The following is a 17,003-nucleotide window of genomic DNA, read 5'->3' on the forward strand; positions in this document are numbered from 1 at the left end:
TTTTAATGTTGTAAGGTTTCATACAGTATAAAGTGTTCAACATAACACTAAATTTCAGGTGGTAGAGTATTAATTGCTGTTGCCCTCAATTCTTCATTGGCACAAGCAGCAGCAAAAGCTACATCAGCTGCTCGTCATATTCAATTTGATGGCAAACAATTCAGGAATGATATAGCTCACAAAGGGATCGCTAGGTTGTCAAAATAATATATTTTTCAAAGTAAACTGAATGCCTTATAAAATTGAAAGTATTAACTATTCGTATCATTTAACTCAATTTTATAAGTTGTATAGGTATTTGGAAGTTCAACAAAAAATAATAATTTTCAACGGAATATAAAAAAAATTACAAAAATAAGTATTCAGAATCGTATACAAACATTAACAACTGTAGATACCACAGAAAGCAAGAAATTGTTATAATACTTTGTTTTTAAACTCAACTTAATTAACGAATTGATTTAATAGTTTTTAAATTTGTGCGCTTGGCTAATACTTCTTCAAATAATTTACAGCATTTATTTATTAGGTGACAATAGTGCGTACAGTAAAAATTCATATAAATACATGAAAAATTCAAAAGATATAGTTAGAATACATCACCTAGAATACTGATTTAGTAAGTGACGTAACAGAACTATTTAACTTGCTTACCTTCGTCAGTTTCTGTAAGGTATGGTCCAAGATCACATAACAATTGGTCAAAAAGAATGACAGTGAGTGACAATGACCCTGTTATGAAGCCCACAACCTCGATATTTTGTTTATGTTCTATATTGATTTTTATTTTAATGCACCAAAATGTGTCTAGAAATTTCGCTGACTAAATCTAAAAGCTACAATTAATGAATTAATGTATTATTTTACGATGTCTCTACATTTTTACAAATTTTCTATTTATGTAAAAAAGTGAACTAAGGATAACTCTTACAAAAACATTTACTAAAAAACATAACTTAAACATCTATTAACTTTAGATAACGGCCTAGAAAGAATATTTAAAAAATTCAAGATGGTTTAAATTATTATATAAAAACAGATTTCTAAAGTTTCAGAGTGATTTGTGCAACGTCTTCCTGACAAGCTTAATGCATTATTTGAAAGTAAATCTCAATTTTTAAAATTTTCAAGCTTCATGTACCTGTTACTTTTTTGTTGATTATGCGTTTGAAGATACTTATGATAGTAGTCTTCATACCATGTGTGCAAAGTAAAAAAATTTAGAAGAAGGCGAGGTTTTTGCATGTTTGTGCCCAAGATCTGAACGTCATTTTTCTTTATAATGGTCCAAAGTCGTTCCTTACAAACACAAATCACTTTGCACTTGCGGGCGCAATGTTAGACCCAAGGATGCAAAGTGCTCCTGCCCTTAATAAAAAAAATTAATCGATACTTGCTATATTCACTTCATTTATTTTTCCAAGCGATTTCCTATAACTTCTTACCAAATAAAATTACAAGTAAAATATACTTAGTCTAGGATTTGGTCGTAAAAATCTTTGGCTATTACGGGAATTGATGAAATTTGGTCGTAAGGCAACACTCTTAACCAAAAGTAGGAAAATGAATGCTCAAAAGTAGAATACGTGCAGTTCAAGCTTTTGAAAGCATAAAACATGAAATTTGATCTTTTAAAAGAATAATATCAAAAACTCTACTTTTTAAAAGTAGAAATATCGTATTTTCTACTTTTAGAAGTAAAAATTTTTTTATTTCTACTTTTGAAAAGTACAAATGAATATTTTCTACTTTCCAAAAGTTCTCTATTACATCTATTCTTTACAAAAGTATAAATAATATAATTTATATTTCTGAATAGTAAACAATATTTTATTTTGTCTTTTCAAAGAATACAATACCTGCTTTGCATCTTTTTTCAATCAATCTATGCATATACGTATGTAAAACAGAAAAAAAACGCTGATTATTACAATGCAGATGCATGTGTATGTAGATGTGTTTATGTATAACTGAGCAGTATTTGAATTTAAATGATATTAATACAATAAAATCTTCATATTTTTTTTACTTATGTTTGCTAAATATTTTTTCGAAAAATGATAATTAAATGAAAAATCGTAATATTCTTTGTGAAAATTCGTTTTTATTAGAAACATTAAAATTAAATTACAAGCACAAAAAACGTTACTTTGGAACACTTAATTTTCTAATTTAATTGTAGCAAGTTTTTCTTTGAAAATCTTTACATTTTCATCACTAAGTGGGATTTCAAGAACACTTAAACAGAAGTTGTAAGAAACTTTTCGAGATTTGGGAAAGTTAACTTTAAAGATTGTTAAAAATTGTATAAGAACATTTGCTGCTGTGACAAAATCATCTCCAAGAGGCATCAACATATTCATAGCTCTTAAATAGAATGTCCCTTCCCAAGACACATTTTATTTTGTTAAACAGAGCAAAATTGGTTGAAGTTTAGCTTTTTCTTTGACGTCTTTTTCTAACAAGTATCCATTATATATTTATACGGGTAATAATAGTGCACCTTGACAACCCCATGAGGCCAGCTGCAAAAACGAGAGAAAAAAGATTGTGCAATACAAGTGTAAGTCATTTACTTGGCTCATCGAGATATTGATGATTCTTGCACAGTTGTACAGATTTTGGAGGCCTTTTCACGGAAAAAAAGTTTGCCAGTTAAAACCGGTTGTGAAAGTCCCAGCAACCCTCATCAAAGGGTGCAAAAAAATCATTTTTTTAAGGAGGTTGACTGCATTTGGAGGGGGGTGCGACAGAGAGGTCTGACTTTTGTGCCTTTTTTAGGTTAGAAACGCGTGCGCGTGTCCCGTAATTTAATATTGAGTTGTATTTACACTCCAGATTATTCATTAATAACTATTTTCATAACGACCTTATCGACGTGATTGTTTTACATAGTAAAAAGTCAGATATTAATTTACTATCTTCTACAGTTTCATCCAAATCGGACTGTTAATTATATTAAAATTTTTCATTATAAGAGTTGCTTTTGACGATCTCCCATAAGAATACACGTAAAATTTACAAAAATTGTTTCATCAATTTCTTATTTCATAAGCACCCAGAGATGTTGCAACTTTGCAAAAAAATTTTTTTACATATTTTTGAAGCTCTGCACAAATTTTAGTTAAAAACTGACTGTCAATTGCTTAAGGTAGTCAACCTCCCTAATAGTTGATTGCAAATTAGCTTTTACCTGTCTGTGTAGAATATTTCGTATGGAAAAAAATATTTCATTTTAATTTGTACTAGTTTCTTTCAAAAGAAAATAGTAATGCATACCAGGTGCGAACTCTATTTTTTCTACTGAGAGAGCAGTAAACATTCAAAAGTTGAGAAAAACGCCCAAAGTTGGAAAAATAGCTTACTGTAAAATGCGTTCAGGAAGTTGTTAAGAACAAATCTTAAAAAAGAATTTTCTAATTTTTTCAGCTTCTGTAGTTATTTATCATGATCCAAAGATTTGAGATTAAACTATTACTAAATTTCTTCAGGTTTTTTTGTTTTTTCAACTTGATTCAGCTGTATTTTTTAATATTCTATTATTCTTATTTCTGGGCTTGCATTTGCAGTCCAAATTTTTCATCATTTCTAGGATGTTGTCTACATTTTTTTGTAATTAAAAAATAAATAGTAAATAGCTAGTGAAAAGGGCGTGTAGAAGTTTAAATATTTATAAAGTTACTGTTGGCTTAAATATACGTATACTATCGAATCTGTTTTATACCATAAATATTCTTGGATAGCCAAGTATTTCAATAACATTAGATTACAATTAACTCGCAAGATAAATGTCAGAAAATGTCAAGTATGAAGATTTAAAAATGTTAAAATCATTTTTCCCTTAGGTAACGATAAATCTACGTAGCTAAAGTATCACTGACCTTAATGCACGAAAATCTTCATAACTTTCTTTATTTTGGTGACTTTAATTCTTTGTATTTTCATCTACGTGAGAAGTCATTCATATATAATAAGTATCAAAAGGAAGCGCATTCACTGTTGATTCACGAACTTCTACAGCTTGGGTAACGTCAGAACTCTACTCTACCTTTGCATATCTTCCAACGCACACTTTCTTTAAACATGCGATATGAAAATTCTAACTTCTTTTTGATAATTCCAAGTGAAATATACTATATTTAAAAATAAAACATTATAATAAGAAAGTAGCACTTTAAATACAGCACTTAAACTAATTTGGACAATTTTATTACCTATTGCATGTGTGTTAACTTTTGATTTTTTAAATCATGTAGTAATAAAACCTATGTAACAACATTATTTTGTAATAACATGACACTTAATGTTGGAATAAAATATCAGGAGACTGCTAATTAATAATTTTAAAATTTTTCCGTTCCTAAGTAACAAAATGATCAGAATACATTTACTACAATCACGCACAGCAATGTCAAGGAAACTAGAGTTAAGGGGTACCAAACTACTTGCAACAATTGAGTTTTTTTGCAATAAGTTGAGGGAAATTATTGCAGGAAATATACTGCAGACGTGTTTAAGTTCTTCAAAACTAATTGGGTAAGCTATTGTACTATAGCAAGTATTAGAATTACGAGATACGAATACGATAGAAATATATTTTTATCATGACAAATAACGACAGAAGTTAAAAAAATTAGAATAATTTTTTTTCAAATTTGTCAGTAACAAATAAGTAAAAGTTAGTTTGCAACAATTTACTTTTTTCCAAGAAACTAAGTTAAAATAAAGTATTGTTTTTATAATAAATGTTCAATACAGACGCGTTAGAACTTACCTACAATCAACTGCTTGAAAAATGATTTCTCGTTCCCTTAAGCAGGATTGCTGGAGCTTTTGCAACTGGTTTCACCTATAACAACCTTTTTCTTCGTAAAAAGACCTCAAAAATCCATCCAATTGTGCAACAATCAATTATATCCTGATCAGACAAGTAGACGACTCAAATTTTGATTGTGAAATTTCTTCCCTTTTTATTAGTTTTTGCAGCAGGGATCATAGGATTGCCACGGCACATTACTCTTACTCAAATGAAGTCCGTCTCCCAAGTGCTTGGTGCCCAGAGTAGTGCCCTTTATAGGAGCCAGACGTAAAGCACTATTATATAAAAAAAAAAGTTATAAAGCTTTAATTAAAGAAAAAAAAATTTTTTTAGTATGAATATCATGAACCTTCCATGAAAAAACTGTTGTAGTCACTGATCTTTGCGCTATTAAAAAAACCTTTTTGACATAACTGGATACAATATATATATATGCATACCAAGTGGTTTTCGTTCAATCATTTATTTATGCACGGTCGTGAATCTTGGTAATCTATAGTTGTGTGGAAGTGGTACGAGGTAAGTTTGAGAAGCAGTCAAAACTTTCGCGATCGTCTTGCTGTTTACTCAAAAATAGGAAAATTGAATTTCCTCAAATTATAAATAAAACTTTTACCTCGGTATTCCTCATAATTCGGATTCAAATCGACAACATTATACACACAAACCATAACTTTATCACAAAATATTTGCATAAAAGCGTATAACTTTTTGTTGAAAAGAGGCAGTTATACGGGTGCTCATTTATATATGTCAAAAACAAGCACTTAAAATAGAAGCCATGTAACTTCTGCAGCCCACGTGCTTTCACTTCCTCTTCTTGCAATTTAACATCTTTAACTTTCCCAGAATAAGAAATCTTAAGGTGAATATCCTAGTTATTGCTCACTCAAGCAGACGAAATGTCCACATTCTTGGTCACTTCATTTTTCGTTTTACAGGCCTCAGATGAGTTCATTTTCAATGAATAACAAGGTGGATTTGTTTCAAAAAATCATTTTTTGGTATCCCAATAACAATTCATTCATGTTTGAAAAAATTCATATGAAGATATAAAAAAAAAAGATCGATAATTGAGACGTTCACCTTCTGTAAAACTTTTTCAAGAAATTTTAGAAGACCAAAAGACATCTTACAAAATTTGTTGTAAGTCATCTTATAGAAATCTTATTGAATTCTAATGTCTATTAATAAATGAACACTATAAGATGTCGTTTAGAGCATTTTCCTCTGAAAACTAAAAACATTTTGATACACCACGCGCTGCTCACCTTAACTGCAACGCGAATATCCCCCACTACATTGGGTGGTCTGCTCGTCCGTTGAAAGTGGCTGGCTTACTAGTCACGTATATATAAGCAGCTCATCTGCAGCTTCAGCTAATAAAATTGCATCCAAAAAAGATATAAGGTGAGCCAATTGCGCTCCTTGGGGACGTTAATACACACGTTTTTCTGATAGATTTTGTTAAAACTTTGAACGAATAGTCGTTGTGACATAATAATATTCCATGGAAAATTTCAGATCGTTTCACTACATTGTTTTTTATATATTTAGTTTTAAAATATCTCAATTAATGGTATCACAACTATGCTATAGAATCACGTGAAATCGAATTTATAAAAAAATGATCTGTAAAAATGTCCCATTTTTTTGTAGAATAGAATACTATCAGATGAACATTATATTGAATTTCTAAATGGATGCATAAGTTGACCTTTCAATAAAATAAGAAAGAAAAGGTGGGTATACGTAAACGCGTTGATATATATAGGTATATCTAATTGCCAGCGATACTAAATATTTGCACTCCAAATTTCAACCGAACCAACGTTAGAATATTTTCCCAAGAAAACACCTTGATGAGCAAATCGTACTTAAGCTTGTTATTGTATAGCCTGAAACAATGTTTACACGGTTTTAAAACATAAGTTTTTCTTCTCATTTGGCAAGCTTTTCTTATCTGTTAATAAAATTTTCATAGTGCAGCATAGATTTAGTTAGCCCTCGTATGAAACCAGAAACACTTATTGATTAAAAGCCTCTTCAATTTTTCAAGAGTTTAAAAATGTTAAGGAATTCTTTACATTTTTCAGTACTTAATAAACTCAAAGAGAAATAAAGAACCTGCAACATTAATGCGTGCTTAGAAACGAATTATTATACTATACATAATGGTGCAGCCATCAACTTCAATTTTTTGTACTAATAGATGTATTACATACGATTAAAAAAGCGAAATACTGTTTTTTGAGAAGCTTGTAGAAGACTAATTAGTTACAAGTAAGCCATAAATTTTTTTACTCAATTAATAACCTTTTACAGATCATGAATAAATTTTCACTAAATTATTGAGTTGATAGCATGTTAAGATTGGTACTGAGCCCAAGCACTTCTTTAACGATGTCCTTGACAGCAATATTGCAGCTCATTGGGTTTTTGGGGACTCTACGTTAAAGCACATACGTTTCAAGAACCTTTTTTTTAAATCATAACATAGCCTAAGCTGACGAATTACATCCATAAAAGTACTAATTGCTCCCAAACTGTTTTGCGAGGGAAAAATGACTGCTGTGCTTTGTTAGATAGCGATTGTTGGACAATTTTTTTAATGAGCAGCTTTAAAATGTTTTAAAAATAAAAACAAATAATAATGAGTTAACAACCATCTTTATCAAACTTGAATATTCAATGGATGTAAGATTTCTGTTTCTTTTTAATGAACAATTAGTACAGTGCTATGATAATGACATTATAATCTCAAAGTTGATGCTTTTTACATAAACAGAAACTTTAGGTAGATAACAATTCTTTATAGACAAAGGAGCTCACGTAAATTAATATTTGCACCTGATTATAGCATAACTACAATAGGATACAGTAAGAGTTGGAGAACTTAATTGATTATATTTGCACGTTTTTCACTAAAATACTTATGCTAGAATTCCATTTAATTCATTACTTACACTTCCAATCATAAAAATGCTAAGATTTTTGAAACTAAAAAAATTCTAGCGTCGAAAATATAGATAAAATAACCTTGAAACTTCTTTATTTGGAATAGAGTCCTTAAAACGCCAAATTTCATTTCTTATAAATCATAATAACACAAATCTACAATAAATTTTAAGGTGATTTTTTAAATTTTTATCCTCAAGACATTGGACAAAACACATAAGGTGAATGTTTCAATTACTGCTCACTCAAGCAGACGAAATGGCCCAATTATCGACCATTTTATTTTTATTTTTACAGGCCTCAGATATATTTTCAATGAGTAAGAAGGTGGGTTCGTATGAAAAAAAATTAACTTTTTGGTGCCCCAATAACAATCCATTCATTGTGAAAAAATTTATATTAAGATGTAAAAAAAATTGTCAGTTATTAGAACATTCACCTTATCTAATATTTTGTGATAATTCAAACTACAAATTTGATAGAATTTTTCATGCAGCATTATAAGAGATTTTACTTTATCTCGATAAAAAAAGTTTCCTATTATATCATCATTTATTAATTCAAGAAGCATTATTATCAATAGTTAAAGAGTAATGCAGCTTACAGACTGCACCCGCATTGTAACACTAAAGTATCTAATTATTATAGATCCATTTTGCAGTATGGTAGAATGACTTACAAAAGCAGTGGAGTAGATATCAGTGCAGGTGATTCTTTGGTGGCTGCTATAAAACCCCTAGTTTCATCTACTAAACGAAGTGGCACACTTGGTAGTATTGGTGGCTTCGGTGGCCTGTTTGATACAAAAGCTGCTGGTTATAAAGACCCATTATTAGTTTCTGGAACTGATGGGGTTGGTACAAAATTAAAGGTAATACTTTTTTAATAGAAAAATATTTCTTCTGAAGACAGTGCAGAAAAACATGGCTGACGTATTTTAATATTTCAGATAGCAATTGAGTGTAAGAAGCACGATACAGTTGGTATAGATTTAGTTGCCATGTGTGTTAATGATGTTCTAGCTCATGGAGCTGAACCACTTTTTTTCCTCGATTATTTTGCATGTGGTCGACTTGACGTTCATACGGCAACACAAGTTGTAAGTGGTGTTGCTAAGGGATGCGAGTTAGCTGGTTGTTCTTTGGTAAGAAAAAAGTTTTATCTCCATTTTAACAAATAATAGAATATGGGATGCATTTATTTGCTGTTACTCTCTATTACGAATAGAATCCAACAACTATAGTTTATCAGCTGGTCTCAAACCGAATAATCTCTTAAGTATATCTTTGAAGATTATCTCTTTAGTTATTAATACCACAAGCTGAATACAAAAAATTAATCATAATTATAATTTTAACTTTAATTAAAATTTCTCAAAAATACGCTTTATCTATTTTAATCAAAAATACTTGATAATGAAAAAAGTTAAACAATCGATTAATATTCTCCAATCCCCTTTTACTAGTCAAAGAATCGTATTCAGCCAATCGTACCACTAGGTGCTAATAACGAATCAAAACGATTTGGATTTAGAAGGAACGCAGTTTTGCAGAATAAACTTTTCCTACTTTGGGCTTTTTTAATGTTTAAACGTCTACACTAGGAAAGATAAAGTTCGAACCTTGACCCAGTGATTGGTACCACCCGGTACTGGAACTCTTTTGAACGGCGATATATTAGATTTAATATTAGGGGTGCAAATTACAACTAACGGATTTAAGGGCGTGGTTAGTCTACGTTTGTGTCCAAGTTGCGAACGACTTTTCCTTGCCAAGGGGGCAAACACGTGTTTTGCGACCATAGTATGAAATAGTAGTTTTTGGTCAGTAAAGCGCAATTTGTATATAGATCGCTGAGTCTGAGAGTGCGTTACAAGCAGTGCTCGACTGACTTAGGTGGTTGCCCTGGTTAAATACTCAGCTGTGGCTAATGCTATTTTTCCTGCTTCCGACATTTTTTTTATTTTGAGATGTCTACTAACTCCCTCAGTAGGAAAAATAGAGTTTGCCACTAGCATATAAGTACAAGCAAAAGAGGCCACAGAAAAAACTGCTGTTATTTAAAGAGAGCACAGTAAATGTCCAAATTTTAAAAAAATATTTCGAGGTAGAGAAAAATTTTATATGCGTTATTACTGTACCACCTGATATTCCTGAAAAGTAAAATAATTTTAATTGAAAACAATAATTACATCCATTCGTTTGCTTGTAACATAGACAATTCTAATTCTAGTTTTTTTTTAATAAACTAATAAGCACAAATTTCTTTTAATAAGCATATTTAAGATTTTTCTGCATTATGTAATCAGGTAGGTGGGGAAACTGCTGAAATGCCAGACATGTATGCAGATGGAGAATACGATTTGGCTGGTTTTGCTGTTGGAGCAGTTGAAAAGCCAGATTTGCTCCCCAAAACTGACGATATAAGGCCAAATGATATTCTTATTGGCTTACCATCAAGTGGAATTCACAGCAATGGCTTTAGTTTGGTTCGAAAGGTTTTAAAAATAACAGATAAAGACTACTCTGACATTGCTCCCTTTTCACCAACAGGAAAATCTATTGGTATACAAGTTATTTTTACAAATTTTAAAGCTAAGAATAGGTAAAAACACAATACTTATCTTTAGGTGAAGAGTTGCTGGTACCTACGAAAATTTATACCAAAGTCGTAATTCCTGCCATAAGATCAAATTTAATAAAAGGATTTGCTCACATAACTGGTGGAGGCTTGACAGAAAATTTACCTCGTATTCTTCCTCATACACTTGGTGTGACATTACATGCAACAAAATGGAACATTCTTCCAGTTTTTGGCTGGCTAGCTACAATGGGTGGTATTAGTAAAACTGAAATGTTGAAAACATTTAATTGTGGCATTGGTGGTGTTCTTATATGCTCACCAGAACACAAAGACAGAGTTCTTCATTTACTAAGATCAGAGAATCCCACCGTTGTAGGTGAGGTCAACAGCTTGCAAGGTACGTTCTTATAAGTATTTTAATAAAATGAGTGAAAGGAGAACACGATCAACAACTTTACTTGTATCATCATAAAATTATTTTACGTATAGACAGTTCCACTAAATCTATGAACTTCAAAGTCTTTTGAGTAAAATTATAATTAAAACATAGGTTTTTCACTTTCAACATCCATGAGGTGTAGCAAAGTAGTTTTTTTAAGTAAAATTGAAAATATGATTTCAAAAAAAAATTTTACAATTAAGAATTAAAATCGTATGTTTAATTTATTGAAAAAATGTAGATAAAATATCAAATATTTTTATAACCAAAAACGGAACTACAAATAAGGTAGTTTTGTACCTGGAAGTTTTATGAACCGATAGCCATTTATCTTATTTGATTATTTTGCCACTCAACGAACAAAATATTTCATTGATTTGGTAGTTATTAAAGAAATCCTTGTTTGTATACAAACCATGCTGAAGATACAGGTTGAAATTTAAATAAACTGTGGAGTGACTATTAACTGTGTTCAACTAATGCAAATTCTCGTTAACTTGTTTAAGGTGAGATAAAAATTGGATATTATTAAATTCTCAACCGATCAGTTGAGAAATACGCATACCCACGTGCATACTTATGTGCAAAATATAAAAAACTTTCTTGGTATATGACACGTTATTTCAGCAACTCACTGGAATTTGAGCTTGTGATGAAATTTTTTTACGCATGACGACGTGCACGCGCGTTTTTATACGTGACTTTTAACCACTGATCCATCGAAAATTTGACAACATCCAGTTTATTTAAATATATCTTACTTTGAAATTGTGAAAGAGAGTTGGTTCCATACCTCTTCGACCCTAGATAAAAAATAGAGGTCAGTTTACATAGTTTATTAAATCTTGCTTGTGCATCTGATGTAATGTATAACAATGCACATAGCAAGTATTAAACGCGTTAGTTTGTGACTAAGATCTTTAGTATGACATACTAAGAATTTCAGCTATCCATCATGATCTTTGAAGTATCGAATGAAAGGGAATTGAAAGAAAAAGGTTTCATTCCCTTTCATTTCATACTTCAAAGAAGCTCAAGTTTTAAGAATTGATGAACTTGCTTGTTATAAAAGTATTCCTTGTAGGTGCAGATACAAGTAGTTATTGGTTTATAAAAATAGTTTGATCACACGAGAAAATAAGTCACAATTGAGTATTATGTCACTAAATCCAGTATTACTATTTAAATAACGAGTACGTTTGATTATGTGATGTTACAAGTATGTAAGCGTAACAAAATTGCTGTAAAAACTATTGACTTCAATAACTACTTTATACGTACAAAAAGTCACTATGATTAGAAAAGATGGTTAAGAGTTACGCATTTAATGTTATGATTTGCTTTAGTATTAAAATCAAGCTATCAAGCTAACTATAACTCCGAAATACAGATATTTATAAGCATTTCTTATCATATTTCAATTCCGTAGTCTTTACTCCTATTCTAGCCATGATGATATTGATCACTGACTTTATACTTTAGTAGAGTATATACCTTCCTATTAATCTTTCTTTTTAATAGATTTTTTATCTCTATAGTGTTTTGTAGCCATGTACAGTAAACTGCGAATGCTTTTTTTATACTGCGGCACTGCTGTTTTTTTTAATTCAATGACAAGCTATTATACCGCCATCTATGTGTTTATATTCAAGTTTACATAATTTACGGCAATCATGCGTTTTTCAATCTCACAAAATCTTTTTTTTTTTTTTTTTTTTTTTTTTTCAATTCGTACGTGTATTAGTTCACATCAATATTTTTCTTATTTAACATTTTAGTTTTTGAAAATAATTCCACTTTTATATCCAAATCACAATTTAAATTCTCTGTTTCAAATTTTTTTTAACTTTCTATCATAGTTTTTATTTCTTAATTATTTTTTAAAAGAGAAAAAGTAAAATTTCAATGTGAAGCAGCTAAGGCGTTAAGATATTAAAATCTGTTATGTAGGGGAAGAACCATATGCATGATAATATTTGTTTCTTAAATAGTCATGTACTTTTGAAATTTCAGAAAATCAAGAAAGAGTCAATGTTAAACATTTCGAACAAGCTATAGAATCAAACATGAAGAAATATGTTACTCCTCTAGTAGAAAAATTATCAAAACCATTAAAGAAAGTTGGTGTTCTCATATCAGGAAGTGGAACAAACTTGCAAGCTTTGATTGATGCTACACAAGATCAAGAAAAAAACATTGGTGTAGAAATAGTTTTGGTTATTTCAAACAAAAGTGGCGTTAAAGGTTTGGAACGGGCTGAAAAAGCAGGAATACCAACAAAGGTGCGTAATGGGCGCTTTCAATTTCTTACATTTTGGCTAACATTACAATATTCATAATAATTTTAATAATAGATATACCGTTTGCATGATAACGGCATGTAAGAATCGGATCGACGTTTTTCTCATTTTTCGTAATAAGTGTTGTCCATAAGCATACGGTCTGTTGAAAGCTAGTGAGGGAAAAATGTATCAACTGATGGCTGTGTATCATAATTACAATAAGTTTGAGTTTAGTGTTGAAGACATTGCCTAATTATTTAATAGAAACTAACAAAAATTACGGAAATCTAAATTCAGACTGTCTTGTATCCATACTAATTTGTTCAAGGTATGTTATCGTACTAAGTGCTGAAAGGAACAGGATAAAAACAGGTGTTTCATGGGTGCCCTGATGGGGTATAGCTAAAAAGTCATATGTAAGCTTCCATGGTAAAAATAATACATCATTACAAAATTGCAGAGATGCATAGAAAAATGTGTAAGAAATCATCGTGAGATGTTTCAATTTATGCGAGAGACTATATTGAAAGATATGAATCAAATGCCACTATAAATAGCCCATATAAAAGTACTATAAAAACGTTACACACTTACATCCCACAGTAACATACACTTCTGACTGGTACGGATTTTTAAATGCTACAATTTCATCGGTAATTCAGATACTCGTAAATTTACTGCATTGTAAAAAATTAAAAATGTTGTCCATGTTCTATGAGCCCTGCATGTGTAAATATTTAGTTAAAAATTGTATTGTTGCTGGAGTAATAAATGAGGTCCTGTAAGTTATCTCACTTTTGATATTAATTAAAACTATTGTTTGGAATTTTTTAGTAAATAAGATATTAGCGTTACTTGAAAACATTTATTAATGATTTAAGTCTCTCAAGAAATTAGAACATGCTGTACGTTATTAAGGAGGCCTGAGCGATTTTGAATAAAATGCTGGATAACTCTGAAATTTAAAGCTTATGTAAATAAATTATGCTATATTTTTTTATGAAAAAAAAAAAAGTTAAAAATATTTATTTTCGAGAAAATCGCTTGTGGAAATTCGTCATTTTAACACGTAACCTTACGAAACCTGAAATTCAATTGACTACCATACCGCGACAAAAAGCTGTAGGATCGTACATCGAACTGGTACACGTAGTTTGGATTATAGAAAATTTATTACTTTAAAAAAAAGATAGGGTCAACATGTTAAATTTTGAGAAAACAGTGAGAAAAACATCGAACGTGAGAATCGTTTTGTTCAGGTACTGTGAGTGGGCATGTGCCACAAAAGTTGCAACAGCATATACGTAAACGCAAATAATGGTACATTCTGTATACTAGTAATAGAAAATAATTTTAATAAATTAAAAATAAAATGATGTAATTATTAAATAATAACCAATCAAATTTAATTAAATTTGATAGAAGCATTTATTTACTGTCCTACAGCATTTATAACAAACAATACATACACTATTTTCTTTTATCCAGCTGATCAAAAATATTTTATATGATTCTTTTGTTGGTGTAACTTGTGATTCATTGTTCACATTTTCCCCTTATAGGAATGTCAAACCGTCTTATCCTCCAGTTTCAATTGCTTTGAGAAGCATTGTTTAATCAATACCAGCCTTAGAAATTTTTATTTTCATAGCTGTTTTTATGTTTGTTAAATCTGTCATTGAGTTCTTATTCTCTTTGATTTTTGGTAATCTAGCATCATTTGTATTATTATAAATTTAATACTTTTTGTATTTTTCACAATTTTAGATGTGTCAACACAAATCTTATAAATAACTTTTTGTAAAACTAAAACATCATTTAACCCATTATGTGCGTTCATAACATCACTTTTATCTAAAGCCATTGGCTAAATCGACAGATTCCAGTCTAGCACAAGTGAATAAGTATATAACAGGAGATTAAACAAGGTGCCGTGATGTCAGTTCTATAGTAGTATAGGGTCGTCAACTTTACACGTGGTACCTCGGGGAAGCTAATACATATTTTAATATTGATTTTCCCAATGACTTATCCACGTATTATTGCTATTTCGTTGACACATGTGTATAATCAATATGATTGTTAAAAAAAAATACAAAGAATCATTTGTATGACAAGTACCCCACAGGGGCCCCTCAATAGATACGATACCAAACGCCCAAGCCTCCTTGAAACTATAGCATGTTTGCTTACATTTGGTATGTATAACACGTCGTTGCCAAATTTTGACTTTGTGTATCGATCATAGGGTAAATAATTTTTAAAAAATCTTAGCTATAGGCAACGTCTTTAAGATCAACAACACGTTGCTTAGTATTAAAATCAGCTGGGAGTTTTTCCTATCATGCTTTCTCATTAACTTCTCACAGATTGTGTGCTTGTGTGCCAAACTTATCACCATTTAAGTATATAGCGCTAGATCAATAATTCAACTGTGATAGTTATTAATAAGTTTTTTATTGCTGATTGTATGAGTATAAGAAATATTTTATGTACTCAAAATTATTTTTTTCAAATTATTCCTTTAAGATCATTACAAAAGTAGCCATTTTAACAAACAATATATTCTTCCATTTGCCTTAAATTTTTTTAACTGAAAAAAAATACTAGATCGAATGAGAGAAAAATGATATTTTATTGTTTTAAAGAAACTGGGTGCTCGAATTGGATGTCTGCAAATGGTAAACTAGTAAATTTTGTAGGTCATCAAACATGTAGATTTTCCAAGCAGAGAAGACTTTGACAAGGAAATGGATAAGGAACTTGTGAAAGCAGGAGTGGAAATAATATGCCTTGCTGGGTTCATGCGAATTCTTTCAGCTTATTTTGTCAATAAGTGGAAAGGAGCTATAATAAACATTCATCCGTCACTTCTTCCTGCATTTAAAGGAGAGCATGCACACAGAGATGTACTAAAATTCGGCTCTCGGATTTCAGGCTGTACAGTGCATTTTGTTGAGGTACATGACTACCGTTTAATGTATTTCAAATTTGCTTTTGAAATAAGAGGAAAAATTGTGGTATTTATATTTCTAGGTGGATGTTGATGCTGGAGCTATTATTGAACAGCACGCCGTACCTGTCTTACCTAACGATACTGAAGAAACGTTACAGGAACGAGTAAAAGTTGCAGAGCATAAAATTTTTCCTTTAGCTTTGAAGCACTTGGCTACAGGAAAAGTAAAATTGGGAGACGATGGCTGTCTTAAATGGAATTATTGAAAAATACTTAAACTATTGTAAAAAAAGTGTACGAACACATTGATTTTTTTACTTAAATATTATTATGAAACTACATATTGTTAAGTTTATAATTATAGAAAATCAATAAATTTACAATTAAAATGTTTTTGTCCACTATAAATTATGTTGATGCACGATTCAATGTAAAAAGAGTAACCTAAGATTTTTAATTCATATTTAGATACCTATATCTTCTGACTACGTCTCATATTATGATTTGAACATTATTTTCCTAAAATCAACCACACTATAGGCATATGTATACTGTGTACACAAAGAAACGAATGCTAGAAATTATATATTGTGCAACGAACGGAAACTGATTCATAAGCCACTAGGGGTAAATGGGGGTATTATTGCGGTTTTTTTAGTGGTTAGCTTTGAAGGATTGTCTAAGAATTTAAGTGCATCAAATCGTTGTGATTTTTTATTATTATTAATGTTGGACTCAACAACTATTGAATTCCCCCTTTATAAATGTATAAACTCATGAATATCGATTTAAAAAGAGGTTTTAAAGTTCAGTTGCCAATGTTGGTATTATTGCGGGCCTGTATGTATTATTGTGCACGTATTATTGTGGTCAATTTAAATGCTAAATCAACCGGGTATCTGCAATAACACCATCATAGTGAAATAGGTTATTTTTGCACCAGTTATTGCGGACGTGATTTTTTGT

General features: G+C 30.5%; 1 protein-coding gene across 3 annotated transcripts in view; it reads left to right on the forward strand.

Annotated features, from left to right (window-relative positions):
- Gart (trifunctional purine biosynthetic protein adenosine-3 Gart) overlaps positions 1–16,368 on the forward strand; it is a 30,735-nt gene extending 14,367 nt beyond the window's left edge. For 2 of the 3 annotated variants that reach the window (XM_089594216.1, XM_089594217.1), the window contains 8 exons: positions 59–194; positions 8,426–8,648; positions 8,727–8,921; positions 10,086–10,341; positions 10,407–10,757; positions 12,813–13,081; positions 15,784–16,041; positions 16,118–16,368. In XM_089594216.1, coding sequence (XP_089450342.1) covers positions 59–194; positions 8,426–8,648; positions 8,727–8,921; positions 10,086–10,341; positions 10,407–10,757; positions 12,813–13,081; positions 15,784–16,041; positions 16,118–16,303 — 1,874 coding nt within the window. In that variant the 3' untranslated portion in view covers positions 16,304–16,368. Of the gene's footprint in view, positions 1–58; positions 195–8,425; positions 8,649–8,726; positions 8,922–10,085; positions 10,342–10,406; positions 10,758–12,812; positions 13,082–15,783; positions 16,042–16,117 lie in introns of those variants that run through there. The other variant, XM_089594218.1, reaches the window with a different exon arrangement.
- Positions 16,369–17,003: the final 635 nt, after the last annotated feature.

The sequence above is a fragment of the Copidosoma floridanum genome, unplaced genomic scaffold, assembly GCF_036245765.1.
Source record: "Copidosoma floridanum isolate Cflo_tuat_1 unplaced genomic scaffold, Cflo_Japanese_pri ptg000021l, whole genome shotgun sequence".
In the NCBI taxonomy this organism is placed as follows: domain Eukaryota; kingdom Metazoa; phylum Arthropoda; class Insecta; order Hymenoptera; family Encyrtidae; genus Copidosoma; species Copidosoma floridanum.